This window comes from Cornus florida, unplaced genomic scaffold (genome assembly GCF_030987335.1).
Source record: "Cornus florida cultivar Cherokee Brave unplaced genomic scaffold, ASM3098733v1 CherokeeBrave_3.0.0_Hap2_Chr04, whole genome shotgun sequence".
Lineage (NCBI taxonomy): Eukaryota > Viridiplantae > Streptophyta > Magnoliopsida > Cornales > Cornaceae > Cornus > Cornus florida.
Window position 1 is genome coordinate 66992961 of NW_026775574.1, and position 21175 is coordinate 67014135.

The 21175-nt window shown below is 36.0% G+C and overlaps 1 protein-coding gene across 3 annotated transcripts; it reads left to right on the top strand.

Annotated features, from left to right (window-relative positions):
* Window positions 1–15488: 15488 nt before the first annotated feature.
* LOC132303411 (protein LAZY 1-like) lies at window positions 15489–19204 on the top strand. Of its 3 annotated transcripts, none has more exons than XM_059800645.1 (5): window positions 15518–15702; window positions 15791–15857; window positions 16135–16907; window positions 18232–18490; window positions 19033–19204. In XM_059800645.1, exons 1-5 carry the CDS (start codon window positions 15697–15699, stop codon window positions 19050–19052), a joined length of 1125 nt encoding a protein of 374 aa, XP_059656628.1. In that variant the 5' UTR covers window positions 15518–15696; the 3' UTR covers window positions 19053–19204. The 3 variants fall into 3 exon arrangements, with proteins under 3 accessions (XP_059656629.1, XP_059656628.1, XP_059656627.1); XM_059800644.1 differs by having other exon boundaries at window positions 15522–15702; window positions 16111–16907; XM_059800646.1 differs by lacking the exon at window positions 19033–19204 and having other exon boundaries at window positions 15489–15702; window positions 16111–16907; window positions 18252–18429.
* Window positions 19205–21175: the final 1971 nt, after the last annotated feature.

The following is a 21175-nucleotide window of genomic DNA, read 5'->3' on the forward strand; positions in this document are numbered from 1 at the left end:
TTCAACATTTTATGGTATATATATAGTATAGGCTAATTTGGTAATTATAATAACATAGGTAAGAGTATTTTAGTAACTTTACACTTAATCGGGGAGGGGCGGGGGGGGTTTACCCCATCCCCGGCCCCGGCCCAAGCCGGGATTCTTACTTTGTCCCCATCCTCATCCCCATCTTGTTAAAAGGATCCCTATCCCCGCCATAAACGAGGCAGGGCAAGGCGGGGCCCCGGCGGGGATGGGGATTTTGCCATCCCTAATTGTACCTTGCTTGTATTCCATTTTTGAATTGATATATGGCATGGCCATGACTTAGTCCTTGTTATATATTTATTTGGGATCATTTGAACAACTTTTAAAAAATTAGAGATTTAATTAATTTAAATTAATTAAAATCTACATGATGATGTCTTGCTAATTTTGCTCTTTTGATTTGATATATGTAATGAGTATGCTATGTTGTTTAACATATATTAATTTGAGGTTATTTGGAATTAATGTGAAATCTATAGACTTTTCATATTAGGTTGATAATCTCTTGAAATGTAGTTTGTTCAATTACCTTGTGAGAATATTACTAATTAGATGTAGAATTAGTACTTGTGGCATCGTGAAATGGTAATTGGACTTAGCATGATATAGAATATCATTGACTTGCATAACTTGTTTAAATATATCTTGTGTAGATATATAACTTGTTAGAATATTACAATTGTTTACCTTGGAAGCTAATTACTAAATTGAAGCTTATTTAGTACTTGTGGCTTAGGATGGTAATGTGGCTCAATTATTGTAAAATATTCTTACTTTGTATATAAATTGCATATTGAGGACATGACATGTCATATGCTATTTAGACTTGAACTCTAGGACATGGTTTGTGTGGATTCAACCTTACTTGTGCATGGAATGTGGTAACTTGCATTTGAGTTTGTATAAGTTTTGAACTTATTGATTTTGGAAAGCTTGTGAGGACATAATTTATTTGATGGCTAGGGTTTGGCTCTAGTACGAGACAAGAGTCTTCTAAGTCATAAGTGCGCACTAGGTGGTACCTTGTGGGTCGTAATTACCCGAAAATACTTGATTGGTCTAGCGACCGAATGTCCTACTCTTTCCACTATTTGTTTTCGCATTTAATTTCAAATTGTTAATCATGGATTACTTGTATCTTGAGAATTGATACTTATTTTTTGTATTTGAATCCTATTTAGTATACTTGAACTTGTATACTTGCTCCATGAGTTTAAATTTCATTTAGTATACTTGTGCTATGTATACTTGTCACATATGCAATCCTTTTAGTTTAGTGTACTTGTGTTTGTGTACTTGATTTACGAGTTTTCCATATTAAATGTATACTTGAGTAGATATGCTTGGACGTTGCATAACTTGTTTTAATATGGTTTAGTATACTTGAAAATGTATGCTTGAATGTCATATAACATGTTTTGACATTGTTTAGCATATTGGAGCATGTATACTTGTATGAGGTAGTTCATTTCAATTGCATAAGTAGCTTAGGACGATTCCTGAGTCTCACTTTGACATAGACGTTAGGTGGCATGATCCTTTTAAATTGTTTCAAGTTAATGTAAAAATCTGAGAAGAAATCGAGTCTGTGCATGCTCATTCCCTACGAGTAAACTTGTTTACTTACCCCGAAGTTACTGGGGGTTTTGTTCAGGTACGAAGACTTGGTTCGTGATGTTCATCATTGCTTGGATGATTGTAGACTTGAAGGTTTTAATTCTTGTAAAGGTTGGCTTGAAATGCCACTTGTAGCCTTATATGTCAAAACTTATATCCTTGATTCCATATACGTAATGTGTACATGAGTACACCTTTTACAATGTATTTGACATGTATGACTTTTAACTTCATGAAATATTATGAAAATATTGAAAAATGCCAAGTCATTATTTCGCCATGTTTGCATCGGGTGTGGGAATTCCATTTTTATTCTTTCATAGGGTCTCATTTATTATGTATAAAGTGTGGCCAAGGGCTTAACGGTAATTTGAAATCATTTGTTAATTTTGGTTTTCAAATTTCAAATTCCTCGTTCATTTTTGTCTTTTTGGCCGTCGAGGGGTCAGATTTTGCATCGGTGGTATTTTTAAGCCATGGACCATTATAGTACGTCCTAATAGGTAAGTTACATTTGCGTGCATGATCGTTTTCAAGAAAAACCTCATCCTTGGTGATTTGAGCTTCCTATTGACTCATTTTGTATTTTTATTACATAATCCGGTTTAAGGGTATTTTGGGTATTTCACTTGAAAAATAAAAACTTTTCTTGACATGATCATATAGAAAACGTGATTTTTGGGGGGGAGGGGGGTTTCTTCTTTGTATTTTTCCAAAAAACGTCGTCTCGGACACGAAAACCCCATTTCAAATTCAGTTTTCTGGTAGAAAAAAATTTGCTTGCTGTCAGTCTCATCTAATCGATTAGATGAGCCATCTAATCGATTAGATGGTCTTCCGTGGGATTTCCAGCATTCTGTTTTGGCATCAATTAGATAGATCATCTAATCGATTAGATGGTCCTGATTTGCATCTTTTGACCATGTTTCTTCATTTGATCATAACTTTGTCATCCAGACTCCAAATTGAGTGAAATTTTTTTTGAACTTGACTAATTTTTTGTCATCTATCCAACAGTGTGCTCGGTTGCACCCAAATATTTATGAATAATTACCAATTTACCCTTTTAGCCTTAAGTGCTCGTTTTCTTCGTCTTGTCGTTTCTCCTCCGTCCGGACTCCGAATCATGCGATTCTCAAGTCCATCTTGATTAATTTTTTGTTGTCTTTCCAATGGTGTGCATGGTAGAACCCATTCCTCGGTAAAATGACTATTTTACTCTTGGTTCATTTCTTGTAGGTTTTTGAAAACCTTGTTCCCTTCTTGCTTCCTTTGAGTCTCGGGACTCATCGGGAAGCCACTTTCGTGTCTTAAGGATGACATACATCTCTTTAGACTTTCATTTCATGTGAAAAGACTATTTTGCCCTTGGAGGCATACTTGGTCTATTTTTTATCTTTTTCTTCTGCGTTAGTTCTCGTTGAGTTTCGTGGCGTCTTTGAAGGTCACTTTGGTTTCTTAGAGACGTATTGTATCTCTAGAGAATTTAGTTCTTTTTTTTTTGCTTTCGCATTCTGGATTCGTTATTGGATCTACGTTCAGTTCATCACAGGACGCACTGTCCTAAAAACCAGAGTCGTCACAAATGTTAGCATGAAATGTCATTTTTTTTAGCCTTATATGTCAAAACTTGTATCTTTGATTCCATATATATAACGTGTACATAAGTACACCTTTTACGATGTATTTGACATGTATGAGATGAGGCCGGAGGCCAATAACATGTATCTTGTATCCTATGTAACTTTTAACTTCATGAAATATTATGAAAATATTAAAAAAATGCCAAGTCATTGTTTCACCATGTTTGCATCGGGTGTGAGAATTCCATTTTTATTCTTCCATAGGGTCTCATTAATCATGCATGAAGTGTGGCCAAGGGTCCAACGGTAATTTGAAACCATTTTATAGTTTTAAGTTTCAAAATTCCCTTTTCATATGCATTTTCGCCTTGTTTGGCCGTCGGGGGGACGAATTTTGCATCGGGTCTTCTAGGGAGTCGCAGACCATTCTCGCGCACTTGAAATCATTTATTATGCTTGCGTGCACATTCGTTTCAACCTACAAATGCATTTAGGGTCAAATGCATACTTGGTGCAAAGTTGCATTTTCTGAGTTTTTGCCATTTTCTGATCTAGGGGCATTCTGGGTATTTCACAGTGTGTTTTTTTCATTTTCTTTTACATAGTCGGGTAGAAAACTTAATTTTAGGGGGGGTTTCTTCTTCGTGTTTTTCTAGAAAAATTTGTTTCGGCCTCCGTTTCAAGCCTCAGTTCTAGAAAACCTTTTTTTTTTTCTTTTTTTTTTTTCAAACATGTCCGGGTGCTTGTCAGGATGCTCGTGGAGATGCTCGTGGGGGTGCTCGTGGGCGCCCATGGTGTCCCGTCTCGACGTCCTAACTTTGATTTTTGTTTTCGCTCGTTCTCCTTCGTCCGGACTCCAAATGAGATGAATTTTTTTTTTTTGAACTTGACTAATTTTTCGTCGTCTATCCAACGGTATGCTCAGTTGCACCCGGATATTCCTGGATAATTACCAGTTTATCCTTTTAGCCTTAAGTGCTCATTTTTCTTCATCTTGTTGTTTTTCCTTCGTCCGGATTCCGAATCATGCGATTATTGAGTCTATCTTGATTAGTTTTTCATTGTCTTTCCAGCGGTGTGCTCCGTGGCATCCGAATCCATATTTTCAGATTTAACTATTTTGCCCCTGGGGGCTTAATTGTTATTTTTCTGATCTTTTGCTTCCGCACTTTATTCTTTCGGGTTCTGTGACCTCATGAAAGGTCATCTTAGGGTCTTATAGGTGTGTTGTGCCTTGGAAAACTGTTATCTTGTTTCTTACTTCCGCATCTGTATCCGTTATTGGGTCAATCTTCGGTTCATCACAGGATGCACTGGCTTAAAAAATCTGGGCCGTCACAATAAATAAGTAGAGTTAGAAAGATGACACCAGGATTTTTAGCGAGGAAACCCTGATTAGCAGAAGAGACCAATCGTTTGTGGGAAAAACCTTATAAATGATCCATCCAGAGTAAAAGTACACTGAATTTTGACTTAGGCTCACACCCTTTAACTCTACCAAGACTTAATCCGTTGAATGCCACTAGCTTTTTGACCTCCCATCCAATAGCTCTAGACTTCAGACTTATGCTTCGAACCTTGTAGAAGGATTATTGGTAGATTAACAACACTCTGTAAGTGCCTTGATCCCTTCAAAGTGTGATCGAAACACCCATTTTCTTCAGTTCTAAATTTGATGAAGAATAATGAAATCTTCTTCTCTGATCGTTGCAGATGTAATCTTCAATAGCTCAGTCTCGATCAAGAATTGAACAACACTCTAATTCACTCGTGTGTATATAGTGTGTATGTTCTTAAAAAATCTCATAAAAATGCTCACAATGAAAATCAGATTTTTAATGCAAAGAGCCACACACCCTAAGTAAGAAAAATATGTTTTTACAGACTTTAGAAACCCTAATGGTACTTGGAAAACAAGTCAATTTCATGCATGGGTTTTTAGAAAGAAGTCTATGCAAAATGAGAAGTTAAAACAGAGTAGGAAACTAAGTTATCGAAAATCGCTACAAGCCTTGAATCGGTTCAGCTGCCCTTGAACCGATTCAAGTTAGTCAGTGTTTTTTTTTTCTAAAGCAAAGCTTTAACTCTTAAACTGGTTCAGCTGCCTTTGAACCAGTTCAAGTTGGCCAGACCTGAAGTGAAAGGCTTTTAACACTTAGAAAATTTTTGGCAACGCTTTAATTCTGAAAACATGCAATACATGCAAGTGTTCTTATCTTCTAACTAAACTTCCTAAAGTGTTGTTCTTATCTTTTTCAAAGTCATCAAGCTATTGATCACGAACAACTCTTCAATTCCGCTTTCGATCTTGAACTTGAACTTTGAACTTAAAATTACAACTTGACCGGACTTGTTTTGACAACAAAATTCGCCAATTACAAATGATATATCTCACATGTTGAACCAAACATAGGAATTTTTCGATCATGCCCTAGTGGCTTAGTTGGTAGAGTGCCCAACTCCCTGAGCGGGTATGTCCGTGTTTTGAGTCCTCAAAAAAGCATAGAATTATTTTGGAAAAATTCTTTTTATTTAGAAAAATAACAAAACAGTGAAAATAAATCAAAAGAATTTGAGGCTTAAGGTATGACTGTATGACCAGAGAAAAGGATAAAAATAGGACCACATTTTTTTATTAAATTAAATAAATGAAAAAAAAATCACAGACTTCCTCATTGTTTTCTTTCCAATTCTCCCATTTATAATACAGTAGAAAAAGCAATGTTTTTAAGCATTAATGTGTTTTTTTTTTTTTTTTGGCAATGATTAGTAGCTAGTTGGGGTAAAAGGGATTCGAACCTAGGATTAATAGGGTGGGGGCACTCTAGGCCTAGCCCTTTTACCATTTAACCACACCACAATTTTATGCAAGTATATATGTCTGTCTGCTTTCTGGTTTCTCATACCACTAATTATTTAAGTGTAGTCATTTAACCAATTAATTAAAGTTCAATTATCTTAGCCAAATATTTATCATATCCAAATTAATGGGATGCTCATAGGGTTGCTTTGATGGCTTGTTCTCAGTTTTGGGAATTTAAGAATGCATCTTCATCTTCTAGTGACCGCTTGTCCCCTGGTTTATCTGCTTCTCGCCCTTCTCCGCATTCTTCTTTTTCTTCTTCATGATGGTTATCTCCAGGAGATGGTGTGATTAAATGTAATGTGGATGCGTCATTTTTGGCCTCTTCTCATATTGGGGGTGGTGGAGCTGTTTTTCGTGATTCTTTTGGCAATATTTTGCAAGCCGTAGTGTTTTCTCCTTTTCCTGCTGCTTCTGCAACCTTAGCTGAGGCTATTTGTCTGCGCAAAGCTATCCTTTGGGCAAGTTCATGTTCAGTTTCTCAGGTTTGGTTTGAATGTGATTCTAAGGTTGTGGTTCAAGCAGTGATGGGTGATGCTCCTAGGCTGACAAAAATTCATTCACTTGCCTTTGATATTCAAATAGCGCTTTAGAGATTTCATTATCTCAACTTAGCCATGTTCATAGAAATGGCAATGAAGTTGCTCACATTATTGCGAAGCTTTCCAGAGATTTCATTCCTCAGGATATGGCTCTTGCTGATCTTCCTGGGGATATTCTTGACTTGGCAGCTAAGGATTGTATGTCTTGCTAGTTGCTGATGTTGTTGCTGTTTGCAAGGTTAAAAAAAAATAGTAATCAACACTGATGGTTCATAAATATTACTTGATTGCTGATATTAACACTAAGAAATAGGTCTCCAGTTTCTGCATACACATCTAGTTACATACTTACATGGTAACAACTACTATGAAATCTCAATTTGAATTGCACACGACTTAATTTAAGCTCAATTTGAATTTAGTTGGGTTGGAATTTTGTAATCCAAACCTACTCCGAACTCCAAATATATCGTTCATGCCAATAAAAAAATTAAGGTGAATTTGCATTGAAGTTGAATTGTCCTACTCAATTTGCAGCACTAATTCATGTAATATGGAGAAAACCATCGCTAAGTAGTGCGCTCATGACTCACGAGAGTCATTCAGAATCCTAAACGCCCAAAAGTGCCGGGCAAATCTAATATTATGTAGAGCAACAAATGAGCCAAGCCGAGGTGAGCCGAACCAACAAAGGCTATACCTATTTGTATTCTTTGCCCTTCCAAAACAAAAAATCAAGGGTTCAAATCCCACCAGAAACAAATGCGGGTGTGAATATGTTTTTTGTCATACTAAAATAAAAATAAAACAAACTGAGCTGATAGAAGCACAGTAGAAATGGGCTACAAGAAGTGGTATCCCATATAGAGATATGGGCTGCTGTTTATTTTGGAGAAACTAGGCCTTGTTACTGCTTGTCCGTTCAGTTACTGGGCTAGGGTTTGCCCTCTGGCCACACATAAAAGCCCTTCATGAAAATTCATATCAAACGGTCTGTTTTGAAAAGAAAAACTTCCAAAGTCTTTTGTTTTTTTTTTTTCCAAGTAACTATTATTCTAATGTAAGTCTCTCTATAATTTTTTTTTTTTTTGAATATATACTCTCTAATTTTTACATTGGTCATTTTAACAGAAAGAGATGGTCTCTATTATATCTCTCCCACGCTTTTTTTCCTATTCATATAACATCTTACTTAATAACTAGAGTTGATTGATTTGAAAGCACGAAATACTCAAATTTTTGTTATGTTTACACACACAACCATAAAATACAACCACCAAACCTTGCTTTTATCCCTACTTATTGAAATAAATATTCCATATACTTCCCATTATCCTTAAGAAAAATAAATAAATAAATAAATGATAGTAGTGTCATATGTCCATGCATTATTGTGTATGCTTATATTTTAGTGTGTGTCGTATTTGGTTAGATCGAAGTGAGAACTATTTTATTTAAGCGTACATGTGCAAATATATCGATGGAGTGATAAACTATATATAATATGTGCTAGTGTAATAAAAGCGCATGCAATGTGTCCAATATGCAACTGCAAATAATTGGGGTCGAAACTTTTAAAGCTAAAAAATCTCGATATTGTGACGTTAATGGTCAATAGTACGAAGGAAATAAAGAAAGTTGTGGTGTAGAAAGCATCCTTTATAATCGGTTGCCTTAGGCCTCCAATTGTATGGAGCGGACTTGGTGCCACAAAGCAAGGTGACATAAGCAATGAGCCAAAGAATTGCATTCTCTTGGAGCATATAAGAATGGAAATATTGCTGAAATAGTGGAAAACATCTTCCAACACGACAACTCTCCCTCTGTACATGCATGGACCTCCACAAACCACAAATTTCTCAAATTATATTTTGAGCATTACTCTCCATAATAAAATTCCCATCGACCCACACCTCCGACCTAATTTTAAGATATGTACCTAGTAAGGGTTCAACCCAAAACTAGGGCACATGACAAGTCTTTGATGTTACCTTTGAGGCCAGAAACAAAGGGTGGTATAGGTGCGCATTATTTAATCGGACGACAGAAGAAAGAACTAATCTAGTATACGAACTATTACTATTGTAGGGTTTGGGGATCAACTTTATAAAATAAATAAATGATAGTAGTGTTATATGATACAAAATACTAATTATATGTCAATGCATTAGCGTGTATATTTATATTTTAGTCTGTGTCGTATTTGATTAGATCGAAGTTGATCCCCAAGAATAAAGGGGGGGAAAATTTTTTATTAGGCAAAACTTTTCAAAGGCTAGCTTATGATAAAGCATAGGTAATACAAAATAGAAACTCCAATATAGGGACTATTAATATATATATATATATATATATATATATGGTCGACTAAATCAATTAAGGCTTAACCACTACTACAAACAAGAGAGAGATTCGATGTAACCCGTAACTAAAGATCTTACCAACTTGTATACCAAACAAAAATTATACAAATATCACTAATGTACAAAATTACCAAAATCCCCTTGATTATGGCCATATTTTTCAAAACAGAAGGTATTAGGGTCATTCATTCAACCCACCAATGTGTAATCTAACAGTTTATTATTATTATGCATGTAATTTTACCTCTGCATGTGGTAAAATTATTTTTCATTTTGAATTTGTGAGTTTTCAAGTTACAATGGAACATTATTACGACACAAACCGATATACTTTTCATATATATTAATCATTTGAAAGACAATACAAAAAGTGAATTGATGAGCCGATTTTCGGCTAGCTGATGCACGTATATTCGTTGGATGCAATGTAACGAGATCCATGTGGGTGGCAATGGGCTGGCTGATGGATGTACATTCATTGGATGCAAAGATCCATATGGGTGCCAATGCATTTCGTCTAAGGAATGCCTATGAATCGGTTAGCTCTTTCAGTTGGACAACTCCGCCTGAGTATCATTATCTTAATCATTTATATGTTAGCCGATAAAAAATAAAAATAACTCCAATCTTGTCACATCTAATTAAGAAAAATATGCGAAAGTATGGACCATTCACATGAATGGTAATGAAACTGTCCACCTAAAGATATGGGCCCACCCATTGGAAGGTGTGATCATATCTCAAATTTTTTAGGGAAAATATGGAAATCAAAGAAAGGATACAAATAGAAAGAGGTTAGTCATTTAGCTCCATGGCTTTGTCCCTTTTTGTGGTGGAGTTATATGTGTGTAACTGTGCGTCAATGCCTTCTTTCTAGTGAGTGCATGTGAATCTGACCAAATTAAGGCACACATGTAGATGTGACTCTGATGCTGGTTGGTGTCAGCTTTGAACTCGGATTTGGAAAATGTTTTAACCAATCACCCTTTTTACTATTCATTATTGAAATTGTGAATACGTTACAGTGAACTTCCGAGCAAAGTATATTCATGTTTGAGTCCACCCTTTCCTAATTTATATAAATATCACAAGCCTTGTGTAATAGATATATATAAGACTAGCATTTTGATAGAACCAGAACCATACAGGAAAGAATAGCATGTCCATTGTCCACTGCATAATATGAAACAATAGAAAAGGATTAATAGTGGACAAGTCTTTCATGCATATAACCTCAATCTGTAGAAAGGCTGATAAGTAAAATCAAATCAAGCATTTCTAAAAACAAAATTCATGATTTGATGATTTGATGATTTGATTATTGCTTGCTACCTAAAATATTTTGTATATTTTTTAGAACCTTAGAAGATTTTTATCATCGCAGTAGATCCACTTTCATGTGATGTAATGGACAGTCTAATACATGTTAACATGATGTAATGTGATTGAAATCGAATCGGACGACTTTTTGTGTGTTTCATATTGATGAGGTTCGTAAAATGTAAATGATAATTTGAAGAAAGATTAATACTAACAACAGTTGCCAGTCAGTCTTCTTGGTGATTGGTTGAAAACCAACACTAAGAGAGTCTGTCGAGTGTTGTGTGGTTGTTTTCAACTATTGCTAATCATCTTTGTAAATGGTTTAAGTGGGAGGGCTGTACCTTTCGGACTTCAATGACAATCAGAGACTAAGTGACCATTTGTATATAAACCTTTTTAATGTCTCCTACAGGATTGACCACCAATTTGGTCTCTAGCTTTATGTAGGCTTCCCAAAAAGAAGATGGCACATAAATTAATTTGATGCCACACTAATTAATCTAACCCCACTTCTGTATTTTATTTTATTACTTTATATCTAACTCAGAAGTTGGTATACCCACCACTCAAAAAGTCTCTGCAAATGTGTTTGATCACTGATCTAGAAGAATTTGAGCTTATTTGGTTTAATTTTTCTAAAGACATTTTTCTGTTCTAGGTGGTGTTTTGAGAATTTGGAACTTGATTAAGAATTTGATTCAATTTTTGTAAACAGTTCTCTAAAAACAAATATGTAGTATATATTTTTTTAATTGAGTTTTGAAAAAATAATTTTTAAAAAATTGACAATCAAACGAGAATCTAAAAATTTTTGTAAGCAGAAAACTAAACCAAACAGATTCATAACTTTTTGAAATATCTTTCTCATTTTTTTTAAAAACCATTCTCTGTATATTTCATAAAAGCGAATTTTTTGAGAATTCTAAACTCAATTAAGAAAATGCCTAATTTCGAATAAGTAAGGGCTTGCTTGGTTCAATTTTCATAAAACAATTCTCCTTAGTCTGAAAACAAATATTTTTTAAACCGGGCTTTGGAAAAACAACTTTTAGATAATTGACAACTAAACGAGAGTCTGTAAATTTTCAATTCTCTGGTAGTAGAAAACTAAACCGTTTTTTGAAAACCATTTTCTGTATATTTACATAAAACTGAACCAAACAAGTCCTTCATATCTAATGCTCAAGAATCACAGCATTCAGGCAAGAAGTGATGCTTTACCCTGTATACCACTCCCAAGAGGATGGCCATTTTGAACATCAATACCTAACAAATTGTCCTGTCTTATAGAAACAATGTATCTGTATGGCCAGACATACAACACCTAAAGAGATGAGATTAACGAAATGATGCGAAAAACACAATCTTGATACTTCATGGAGCACGTGTGCCGACTCAAAACAATATGAAAATCAATCTTAATGCTTAAGCCAAACTGTGGCCAATAAATATACAGTTGACAACAAAACAGCATAAAACAATCATTGTTTAGTAATTAGTATCTTTATCAAATGTATTCAAGGAACATTTATGGATACTGAAGAATGCATTAAACTATAGGCTCTGCAACGTTATGTGCTAAGAACAATATAAAGAAATGCCCCACGAGCGTAGCGCAGTTGTATGGTAGGACGTACTTTCGGTGCTGGACGAACCATATCCAGTGTACCAGTGTGGATTCGAATCTCCTCCGCTACACAAGTCTGCAACTTAAATCTCACCTGTGTCATGGGGCTGGTACGGGTGGGGGTCCTCCAATTAGAAGACCTCTAAAAAGAAAACAATATAAAGAGCCATGCATAATCATATCAGATGGAAAAACTGTTTATGAATAGATCAAGATAGTTATATCATTAATCTACAACAATGGTGCCTTTCCCAGCTTTTTAACATCCCTGAAAGGGATCCTATTACCTTTTTTTTCCCCGGAAATTAAAGCAAACGCACATACCCACATAGGGGGGGCTCAAACTCGAACTCTCAACCTCTACTTTGGAGAGGATAGATCATATCAACTGGGCTAGTGACCAAGTGGTGAAAGAGGTCCTTTTAATTTTTAAATTGAATCACCTACAGTTGTAAAAGCACACATTTCTTCAGCATAGAGACCACATGTTTTGTACACATTTTCTTCAGCAAAGCAGACCACATGCTTGTAAAGAGAGAGACTGCAATTTTGTAGTACAAAGAACAAATTTCTATGTTCCATTAAAAAAATAATAATAAATTAGGATGGGCAACGGTACAAGCTCAATATAAAAGCTAGGAAAATATATTCAAATTTGAGAGTAACCACTTTGTACAAAATAATCAACCACCGGGCAAATCCAACTCAGATTATTGTATAGGAATGAAATGCAATTCTGAAACCATCTTTTTCCCATTTCCTTCCTTGTCTCCTTCCGATAATCCAGGTAGTGAAATGAATTATTTCTATCACAAACAAAAAATATTTCAAGGGATCATGAGAAGGCAGCAGCACATTGCATGCTTCAACATCATCAAAATTATTTTCCGAAGCTTGATTTGACATGCTATCCTATGAGGAAACAATATCCATATCATGATTATCTTCATAAAGTACATAGTATATGCGTATGCGTCACAATCTGCTTAGATCTATCCAAGACACTGAGATTTCATACTTGATCAGAAGGACAATTATTTGGGATTGATTTCACTCGTCATTATAATAGAATAATTAATCAGAGGACATTCTTTGAATAATTTCTGCCCTGACACAGTTGGGATTGTAAAGGGTCATTGGTCAGTGAAACAATGTCATGAAGGATAAGATGTTGAAGAGCTTGTCTCTACAAGTCAGGTGTAAAAGAACAGGTCCTTCCCATCCAACCACAACTTTGGGATCTCAAGAATTATACAGTAAATTATTCAAGAAAGGGGAAAAACTTGAGGCTAAGAGAACATACAAGATAGAAAATCCCAACCCTAATTTTCATGGCTTGCTTGTAGTATTCTAGACATTAGGTCAACACAGTTGGACATATGAGATGGAATCAGATTTATTTTGTTCGTCATTGATGGGTAGTGTGGAGCCTAATAAATACTTGGAGGGTATTTTGGTATATTCCGCACTTGTTATATTGCCCTAGTCCGAGGGTATTTATTTCGTTCTGAACTCTCTGGATTGTGTGCCGCTTTTATGAACATAGTGAAATCCCTGCAATCCGTGGACATAGCCCTAGTTTTTGGGTGAACCACGCTAAATTTGTGTGCTATTGGTGTGTGTTTGATCTGTTTTTTTGTTTGATTTTTGCAACAGTTATCAGGACATATTTGAGAAAGTACTGGAAAATGGTTAGAGAAATTTGTGACTATATTATGAATTTCATAATTAATCCATAATAAACACATTTACATTGGAAATTAAAGACAATTATAAGAAAATTTTCACATAATTACAATTTGCAGGTTTGCCCTCTCTCTCTACCTGTTTCTGAGTTTCATCTTCAGATCTAGATGAAAGTATTTTGGAGACCCAAAGTTCAATAGTTTAATACTCTAGACAATAACTTATGGCTACTGGGTTTCACTTGTATTTCAACAATCAAGCAGAGTCAGGAGGTAGTGGACAAATAATTTTTTTTTTACACTCAACAATGAGCTTAGGAGATCCTAATACCAAGATTGAGAAAGATGATAGAATTTATAAACCACATTAAAATTCAATATAGGTCCCCCAAAGGCAAATAAAAAAATAAAAAAAAATAATTGGAATCACCCTGAGGAGAATCTCTGGCCTGGCACTGCACAAATATGATCTAGGCATATATATCATATATGTATGTATCAAGAACGAAAAAATGTGATTCTTGCAGTAGTATATTTCTTTTCTTTTTCCTCTTAATGAAATACTTTCAAATTTTAATTAAATAATGTGCTAAATACAATCTTAAAGTTACTTATCAAAAAAAAATACAATCTTAAAGTCATTTGTGCCTCTTTATCAGTTTAAACTATTAGGACAACTCATTCTTAACATAGTATCAATGTCAAAAGTTCAAAGTTCAAATCACAAACCTTTCTGATTAAACACATACCATTGACACCACATGTGAGAATGTAAACAGAAGAATTACCCAATGCATTTTCACCAATCAAGAAGAGTAAAACCAAGCACTGTAAAATGGAAATCAGCACAATTGTTAAGTTGAGATTTAACGTTTTGACATACCTGCATTAAACTACCAAATGCAACAAGATCATGGCCTGTTTAAAACACAGTAAAGTATAAGTTACCAGCAAAAAAGAAACACATGAAAAAGTTAATATTAAAGTGAAGCAGAAAATATATATATATATATATATATATATATATATATAAATATTTATTAGAAGTATAATAGCGTATCAGATAAGGGTCCATTGAAGACTCTTAAAACAAAGGGAAAAAGAAAAAGGAAAAAACAAGAAAGAAAGAAAGAGATATGAGGTCCTTTCAGTTAGAAATACCTTACAAGGGCATTAGGAATTGAACTTTTTGGGGCCCTATTAAAAAAGATCTTCTTCCTTGTCATATGTGTTTGGATACAACAGGGTCAACAAAACATTTCATTCTCTGTACTCCCTCCTGTTTGTGTGGGGTCTGCTAACCAAATACCTAGTAAAATATAATTGTAATTATGGAAATGGAAAATAATTGTTACCACATGAAGAAAGTTCATGCGCAAAAAAAGTCAAATGTGGTGGGCCACTTGCATATTTGCAACAAGGCAAGCCTTCACAACAGAACTTGTTTACATGCAACTTGAAACACAAGTACATTACTCCATTTAAGGTGCATGCATACGATGTAAGTTATGCCTCCAAGTGTTGACAGATGTAGTAACAGAACCATTAACCCTATAGAAAGTGTAATAAGGGCGATCCTAGTGCACAAGGCTCCCGCCAATGCGGGGTCTGGAGAGGGTACGCAGCCTTACCTCGCATGTGGAGAGGCTTTTTCCGTTTCAAATCCGTGACCTTCAGGTCACAATGGAGCAACCTTACCGTCACACCAAGGCTCACCCTCATATAGAAAGTGTAATTAAAAAAAAACACACACACAACCAATATTGCACAAGAACATAATTGCATGGTGAGAGAGAATCACCAGCTTGGTGGGAGGGGGTCCTGCTACCACTTCCCACTTGGTCACATGATTTGATCTTGACAATTAATAGCCAGCCAAATATTGTAACTTTCTCCATGTTTCTCTCCACCTGCTTCTGTCTCAGGCCCTTAGATGCTTCCTGGACCTGTTTGGCATATTAAAGTCACTTGGCTAATTATGAAAGGCTCAACTTTCTCACCCTCTCATTACTACCAGAGTGATCATACAACAAGCTTCATCTGTGAAGAAACATCAAGAGAAAATGAAGGTAAGTCCAAATTTTATTGAGCTTGGATAGATCAAATTAAGCTGCCTTCAATACTTTCTCATTTCATCCTTGCATATCTTCATTGCAGTTACTTGGTTGGATGCATCGTAAGTTCAAGCAAAATAGCAATGAACCATTCAAAGATTTTGGCATTGGTAAGTGGTCGCTTTATTCTTATAGCTGGAAAAAAAATTCGATATGAACATAATATGAATCACATAACAAGCAGAATTGAAAAACCCATGAACCATGACGTATGTACCATATAAAAAATTTAACATCAAACTATAAGATCCATCATTTGTTTTGAGACGCATTAGAAACAAAATATTCAAAGTGACACTCCTGACTGCTGTTAAGTACAAGGGTAAAATCATTTCAATTGCCTTCTAACATTTGTTTTGTCAGGGAATTCTTGCACGTGTCTTTCAGGGCAGCCATCACTAGATGAACAACAATACTACTCCAAATCAAACTATGGCACTAAGTCCTTAGGCAAAGCACACAGAGATGATTACCTTCGAAAATCATTTGCCAGTGTGGAAACAGCGAGAGGAGAAGATGATGACTTTGAAGAAGAATCATCAGCTGCACTTTCTGAGCTCTTCCATGGTTTCCTTACTATTGGTACCCTCGGTTCAGATGCAGCCATCACTGATGCATCAACACCAACATTTGCCATCTCCGTTGAGACCATAACCGAAAAAGAAACTGAAGTAACAGAGAATGAACTGAAGCTAATTAACGACGAGCTGGAGAGAGTGTTGGCAGCTGACGATGGTTGCAATGAGTCATCTGGGAGAAGCAGTCTTGTTAGCACTGGGAGAAGCAGTCACGGCAGCACCATTACACTTAGCGGGAAGCCAATAGAAGGTGTGGAGGCAAATGGGAATGGTACGACAGTCTGTCCACTACAGGGCTATCTCTTTGGTTCCGCAGTTGAGTTGCCAGAAACCACGACAGTAGCAAAGAAGGAACATCGAGTATCGCTTGGCGAGCTGTTTCAGAGGACCAAAACAGCAGAGGAGTACTTTTCAGAAGCTAAATACACGAGGGAGGAAAAGCAAGCAGAGAAGGAAGATAAATCTGCTGTGTATTATATGAAAAAGAAGCTGAAGAGAAGACTTCTCAATGCTTCTCGGGGCTCCAATGTAGCTACTGCGGGAAATGTTGATTCTGGTTCAACGGAGACAAAACTGCATAAGGTATGTCTAACTGTCTACTAGCGTTGGACACTAGATAATCAACGTTGAACTCTAAATACAGCATATTTTGCATAAGTTCTAGGGGATCATTATGAAATCATCTGTATTATGATTACAAAGAATACACTGTGAATAAACCAGTTTGTGGTTCATAGACACCTGATTGTTGATATAAACACTAACAAACGGATCTCCAGTTTCTGCATACACTTCTTGTCTATCACAACAAACCCACGGCAAAGCACAAACACAATCAAGAATTGACAGAAAACGAAAATCACACACCACACAAAACACAAAGATTAACGTGGTTCGGCTAATGGCCAACGTTCACACCTTCACAGTCAAGATCAGTAAAGTGTTTTCACTATGCAAAGATGAAAGGAGATTACAAGTCTCTCATGTCCTAATTCCGGTACACCCTTCTGTGGCTCTCTCACTCTCTATCTCGGTTTTTCAGTGTTCTCTCTTAAAATAAAACATTGCTTATAACCAAATATCTCTAATTACTATTGTCATCAGTTTGACCAACCCATGAAATTTCCAAAAATTGATATTCCCAACTGTGGGCATTTATACGGAATGGTGCAATTAATCCTCTAGACAGAGCCTAATGCTAAAGTATTTACTCTTGATGAGTGTGACTTCGTTCATGTCTTACCAGCTGTTGTTGGGATGGGGGGTATCAAACCCAAAAGGTTAACCAATTAGGTGGAGTGACCTTTGCTCCATAAAAGTCCCAGATTTCCTTCTTCACCAATCGATGTGGAACTCGTTCAACTGCCCAACAACCCCCCACTCGAACGAGGCTCTCCAGTGGATAGAACGTCACTGGCCATCGTGGAGTGACCTTTACTCCATAAAAATCCTAGATTTCCTTTCACCAACCGATGTGGGACTCGTTCGACTGCCCAACAATCCCCCCTCGGATGAGGCTCTCCGGCAGATAGAACGTCACCGGCCATCGTGGAGTGACCTTTACACCATATAAGTCCAAGATTTCCTTCTTCACCAGCCGATGTGGGACTCGTTCGACTGCCCAACACCAACCAACCAAAGAAGAGAATTTACCAAGAGGATCACAAACCATTAAAAGCAAGAGACAAACATCAATTCTACCCAGGACACAGCCAATTTACATAAACTAAATTGACATAGTGTGGTTGACTGTATCGATTGTTGTCATTCCATTTGTACAAAAGCAACACAAATCCCACATTCTTTCAAAGTAATTTACTTAATTTGAATTCTACAGGATGCACTTACATGTCAAGGTTATTAATTTTCAGTTGAATTTCCTAATTCTGTAATGAGTGGCATGCAGATCTTACATATGTTCCACAGGAAAGTTCATCCTGCAAATTCAACAGCGACACAAAAATCTGGAAAGCCCCATAAAGAAGAGATCAAGAACAGCATATCCTATGAAACAGGGTATAACAATGGATACCGGATTTCATCAGATGAAGATCACATAATATATCCACGCTTCTTCAAGAGCCAGTCTAACCCACCTCAAGAAAAACTCAGCGGAAGTGATTCAAATGGAAACAGGGAAAACTGGATTAAAACAGATGCAGACTGTAAGTATACCTACGTGCACCACATACCCATAATTCATTCTAAATATCCTCCTTGGATTTTTCATAACTTATCATGATTATAATCTGAATGTGCAGATTGTGCAGAACCTGAGTTGTAATCCATATTGGCATTTATTACATCACTTTCCAATTGATGGAGATGTAAATCTGCCATGTTTGCTCTTGCTTTGCACAAAGCAAAGACCTCATATTTTCATAAAACACTTTTCAGAAAACTGCGACCTAAAAGAGGCCTGCTTGGTTTGACACTCATAAAACTGTTTTCAGAAAACTATAAAAGACAGTTGTTTAAAAACAGATATTTTTTTAACTGTTTTCAGAAACTGTTAACTAAACAGTTTTCTGTACAGTTTTCTGATTTTCAGTTCTCAGAAAACAGAAAATTATTTTCAAAAAACTGAACCAAGTTGGTTTCTATATAGTTTTCTGATTTTCAATTCTTTGAAAAAAGAAAACTGAACCAAACAGGCGCTTAGTATTTGACCCAACTAGCTGACTTGATTCCATTGTTTGTGTTGTAGACTTGGTGCTGGAGCTCTAGAAGGCAGGAAAAAGCAGTGTGGTTTGATTTATGGATTTTGAATAGTAAGAACTTTTACTATGTGTGTAAGATTTGCCATCAGTATCTGAGTGACTATGTTATAAGAAGCTTGAAAAGAACAATAGAATAAAAGAGGTCCCTCTCTTATTATCCATGAGTAGTCCATGTATCAGACATGATGCATTTATCTGAAAATAAAGTGTGATGTATCAGTATTATCCCTGAGTTTCTAATGAGCTGCCAGTTATTTCTTTTATAGCCATATAAACTAATTTAGACTACACAACCAAAAGGGTATATGCAGATCTTCTAGCGAATCTAGCCAAGTAATTATTTGTTATAGTCTCAACAAAAGTTACTTTCTGAAACAGCGCTGAAAGGTGTTGACCATTTTGAAACAAGTGTATGTTTCAAGTTGAAACATTAAGATGTATCTTGCGGGGGAAATCATTCTAACCCAAGAATAATCCGAGTTTAACCTACGCTCAAAAGATAAGCTTCATTTGGCTTTGAGTTATGCTCTTCGGGTTGGAGGCTACTTGGGCTTCAACTTGCAACAAGGATTCTATCCCTCAGCTTGAACATGGGATGACTCCTCCCTCAACCTGCCCAATTTCCAAGTTGATGCCCTAATAATTCATCATCATCGTCGTCATCCCCCTTGCCTTAATCCCATATGAATGGGGTCGGCCACATGAATTCTCTCTCTTCAATATTTTCTATTACATGCCATTTCCCCTAATAAATATGTGCATCAATAAGAACTAATCTCAGCACGAAGTGGAGACACTATGGTTAAATAAAAAGGGGGAAAAAAGAGTAAAATGATTTATTAATAGTTATGTTTTGTTCGGTAGGAAGGAATGAAGAGGGGTGGAAGGAAAATAGGAAGAAATGAACAAACTTCCTTCGTTTGATAGAGATGATATAAGGAAAGAAAGGATAATAGGATGTCTGAGTTATCCTTCCTCCTTCAGAAATTTTCATCCGTCCAAATATGGGTGGAAGAGAGGAGAGACGACAAATGGGCCTATTATATAAGCTCTAAAGAGATGAGAGAAAACAAATGGGCCTATTATATAAGCTCTAAATTACTGCATCATCCTTCATAAATATTTAATATATCCCATGAATAAAGTAAGTGATGGGTTTAATGGTAAAAACAACTTAAAAATCTCTATTTCCTTTATCTTACCAATCAAAGTAAATTGTCAGTTTACCGAACAAAAAGAGGGAATAACATAATCTCTTCTTTAGAGATGTGTCATTTATCTCTTCATCTCTCCCTTCCATCCAATTTTCTTCCTTACGAAGCATTATAGTACAAATAATGGTTCTTCTATTTGGGTGCACTCTCCTTTTAAGCACTTTTTATAAAATCCTACTTCTCAAAAAATAAAAAGTTCATGTATTTGAACACCGGTCATCTATAATAGAACTTGTCTGCCAAGTTAATTTCATACCATCACAAGGGGAGAAGTAAGTACCACTGCATAAAATTATCCAAGAAATTTCACTTTGAAACTGATAAAGCTCCAAATTTGAATTAAAGATAGTTGAACCTATTGAGTATGATCTCAAAAGATACTGAGGAATGATAAAGTTCTCTTTATTTAAGAGGAAAATTATAAATCTCTAGGTGCAAACTGTAAATCTCACAAAGTTAAACCTCAACACGTGGGACAAGAAACACCATCTCCCCAGCCATACATGTCTCCCACCATGTCCTATTGGTTTGGCCATATCCAGCACTGGTCTCTGACCATTTTACAGAGATAGACACCACATTCCTTCCGAAATATATTCACCACATATCACTGCAGCTCTCTCTCTCTCTCCACTGGGAAATTCCTGTCATCCTACGTGTACTACCTTCATCTCACAACCGAACAAGGCTCCCCTTGATGCACTCTGGTGAAGTCCAAATGGATTCCACTTAAATGCATCCGAAGAAAAGCCTTTTGACATTCCACGTCGCCTGGGTGGAGAAGTTCCCGATACTAAAAAGGGGAAGTGTGTAAAGCAGACAATATCTACACAATATCAACGATTCAGCAATAAAACTATATCACGAAATAATAAGTATTAAGACAATAGCAATCTGAACCACACCTGAAATAAAT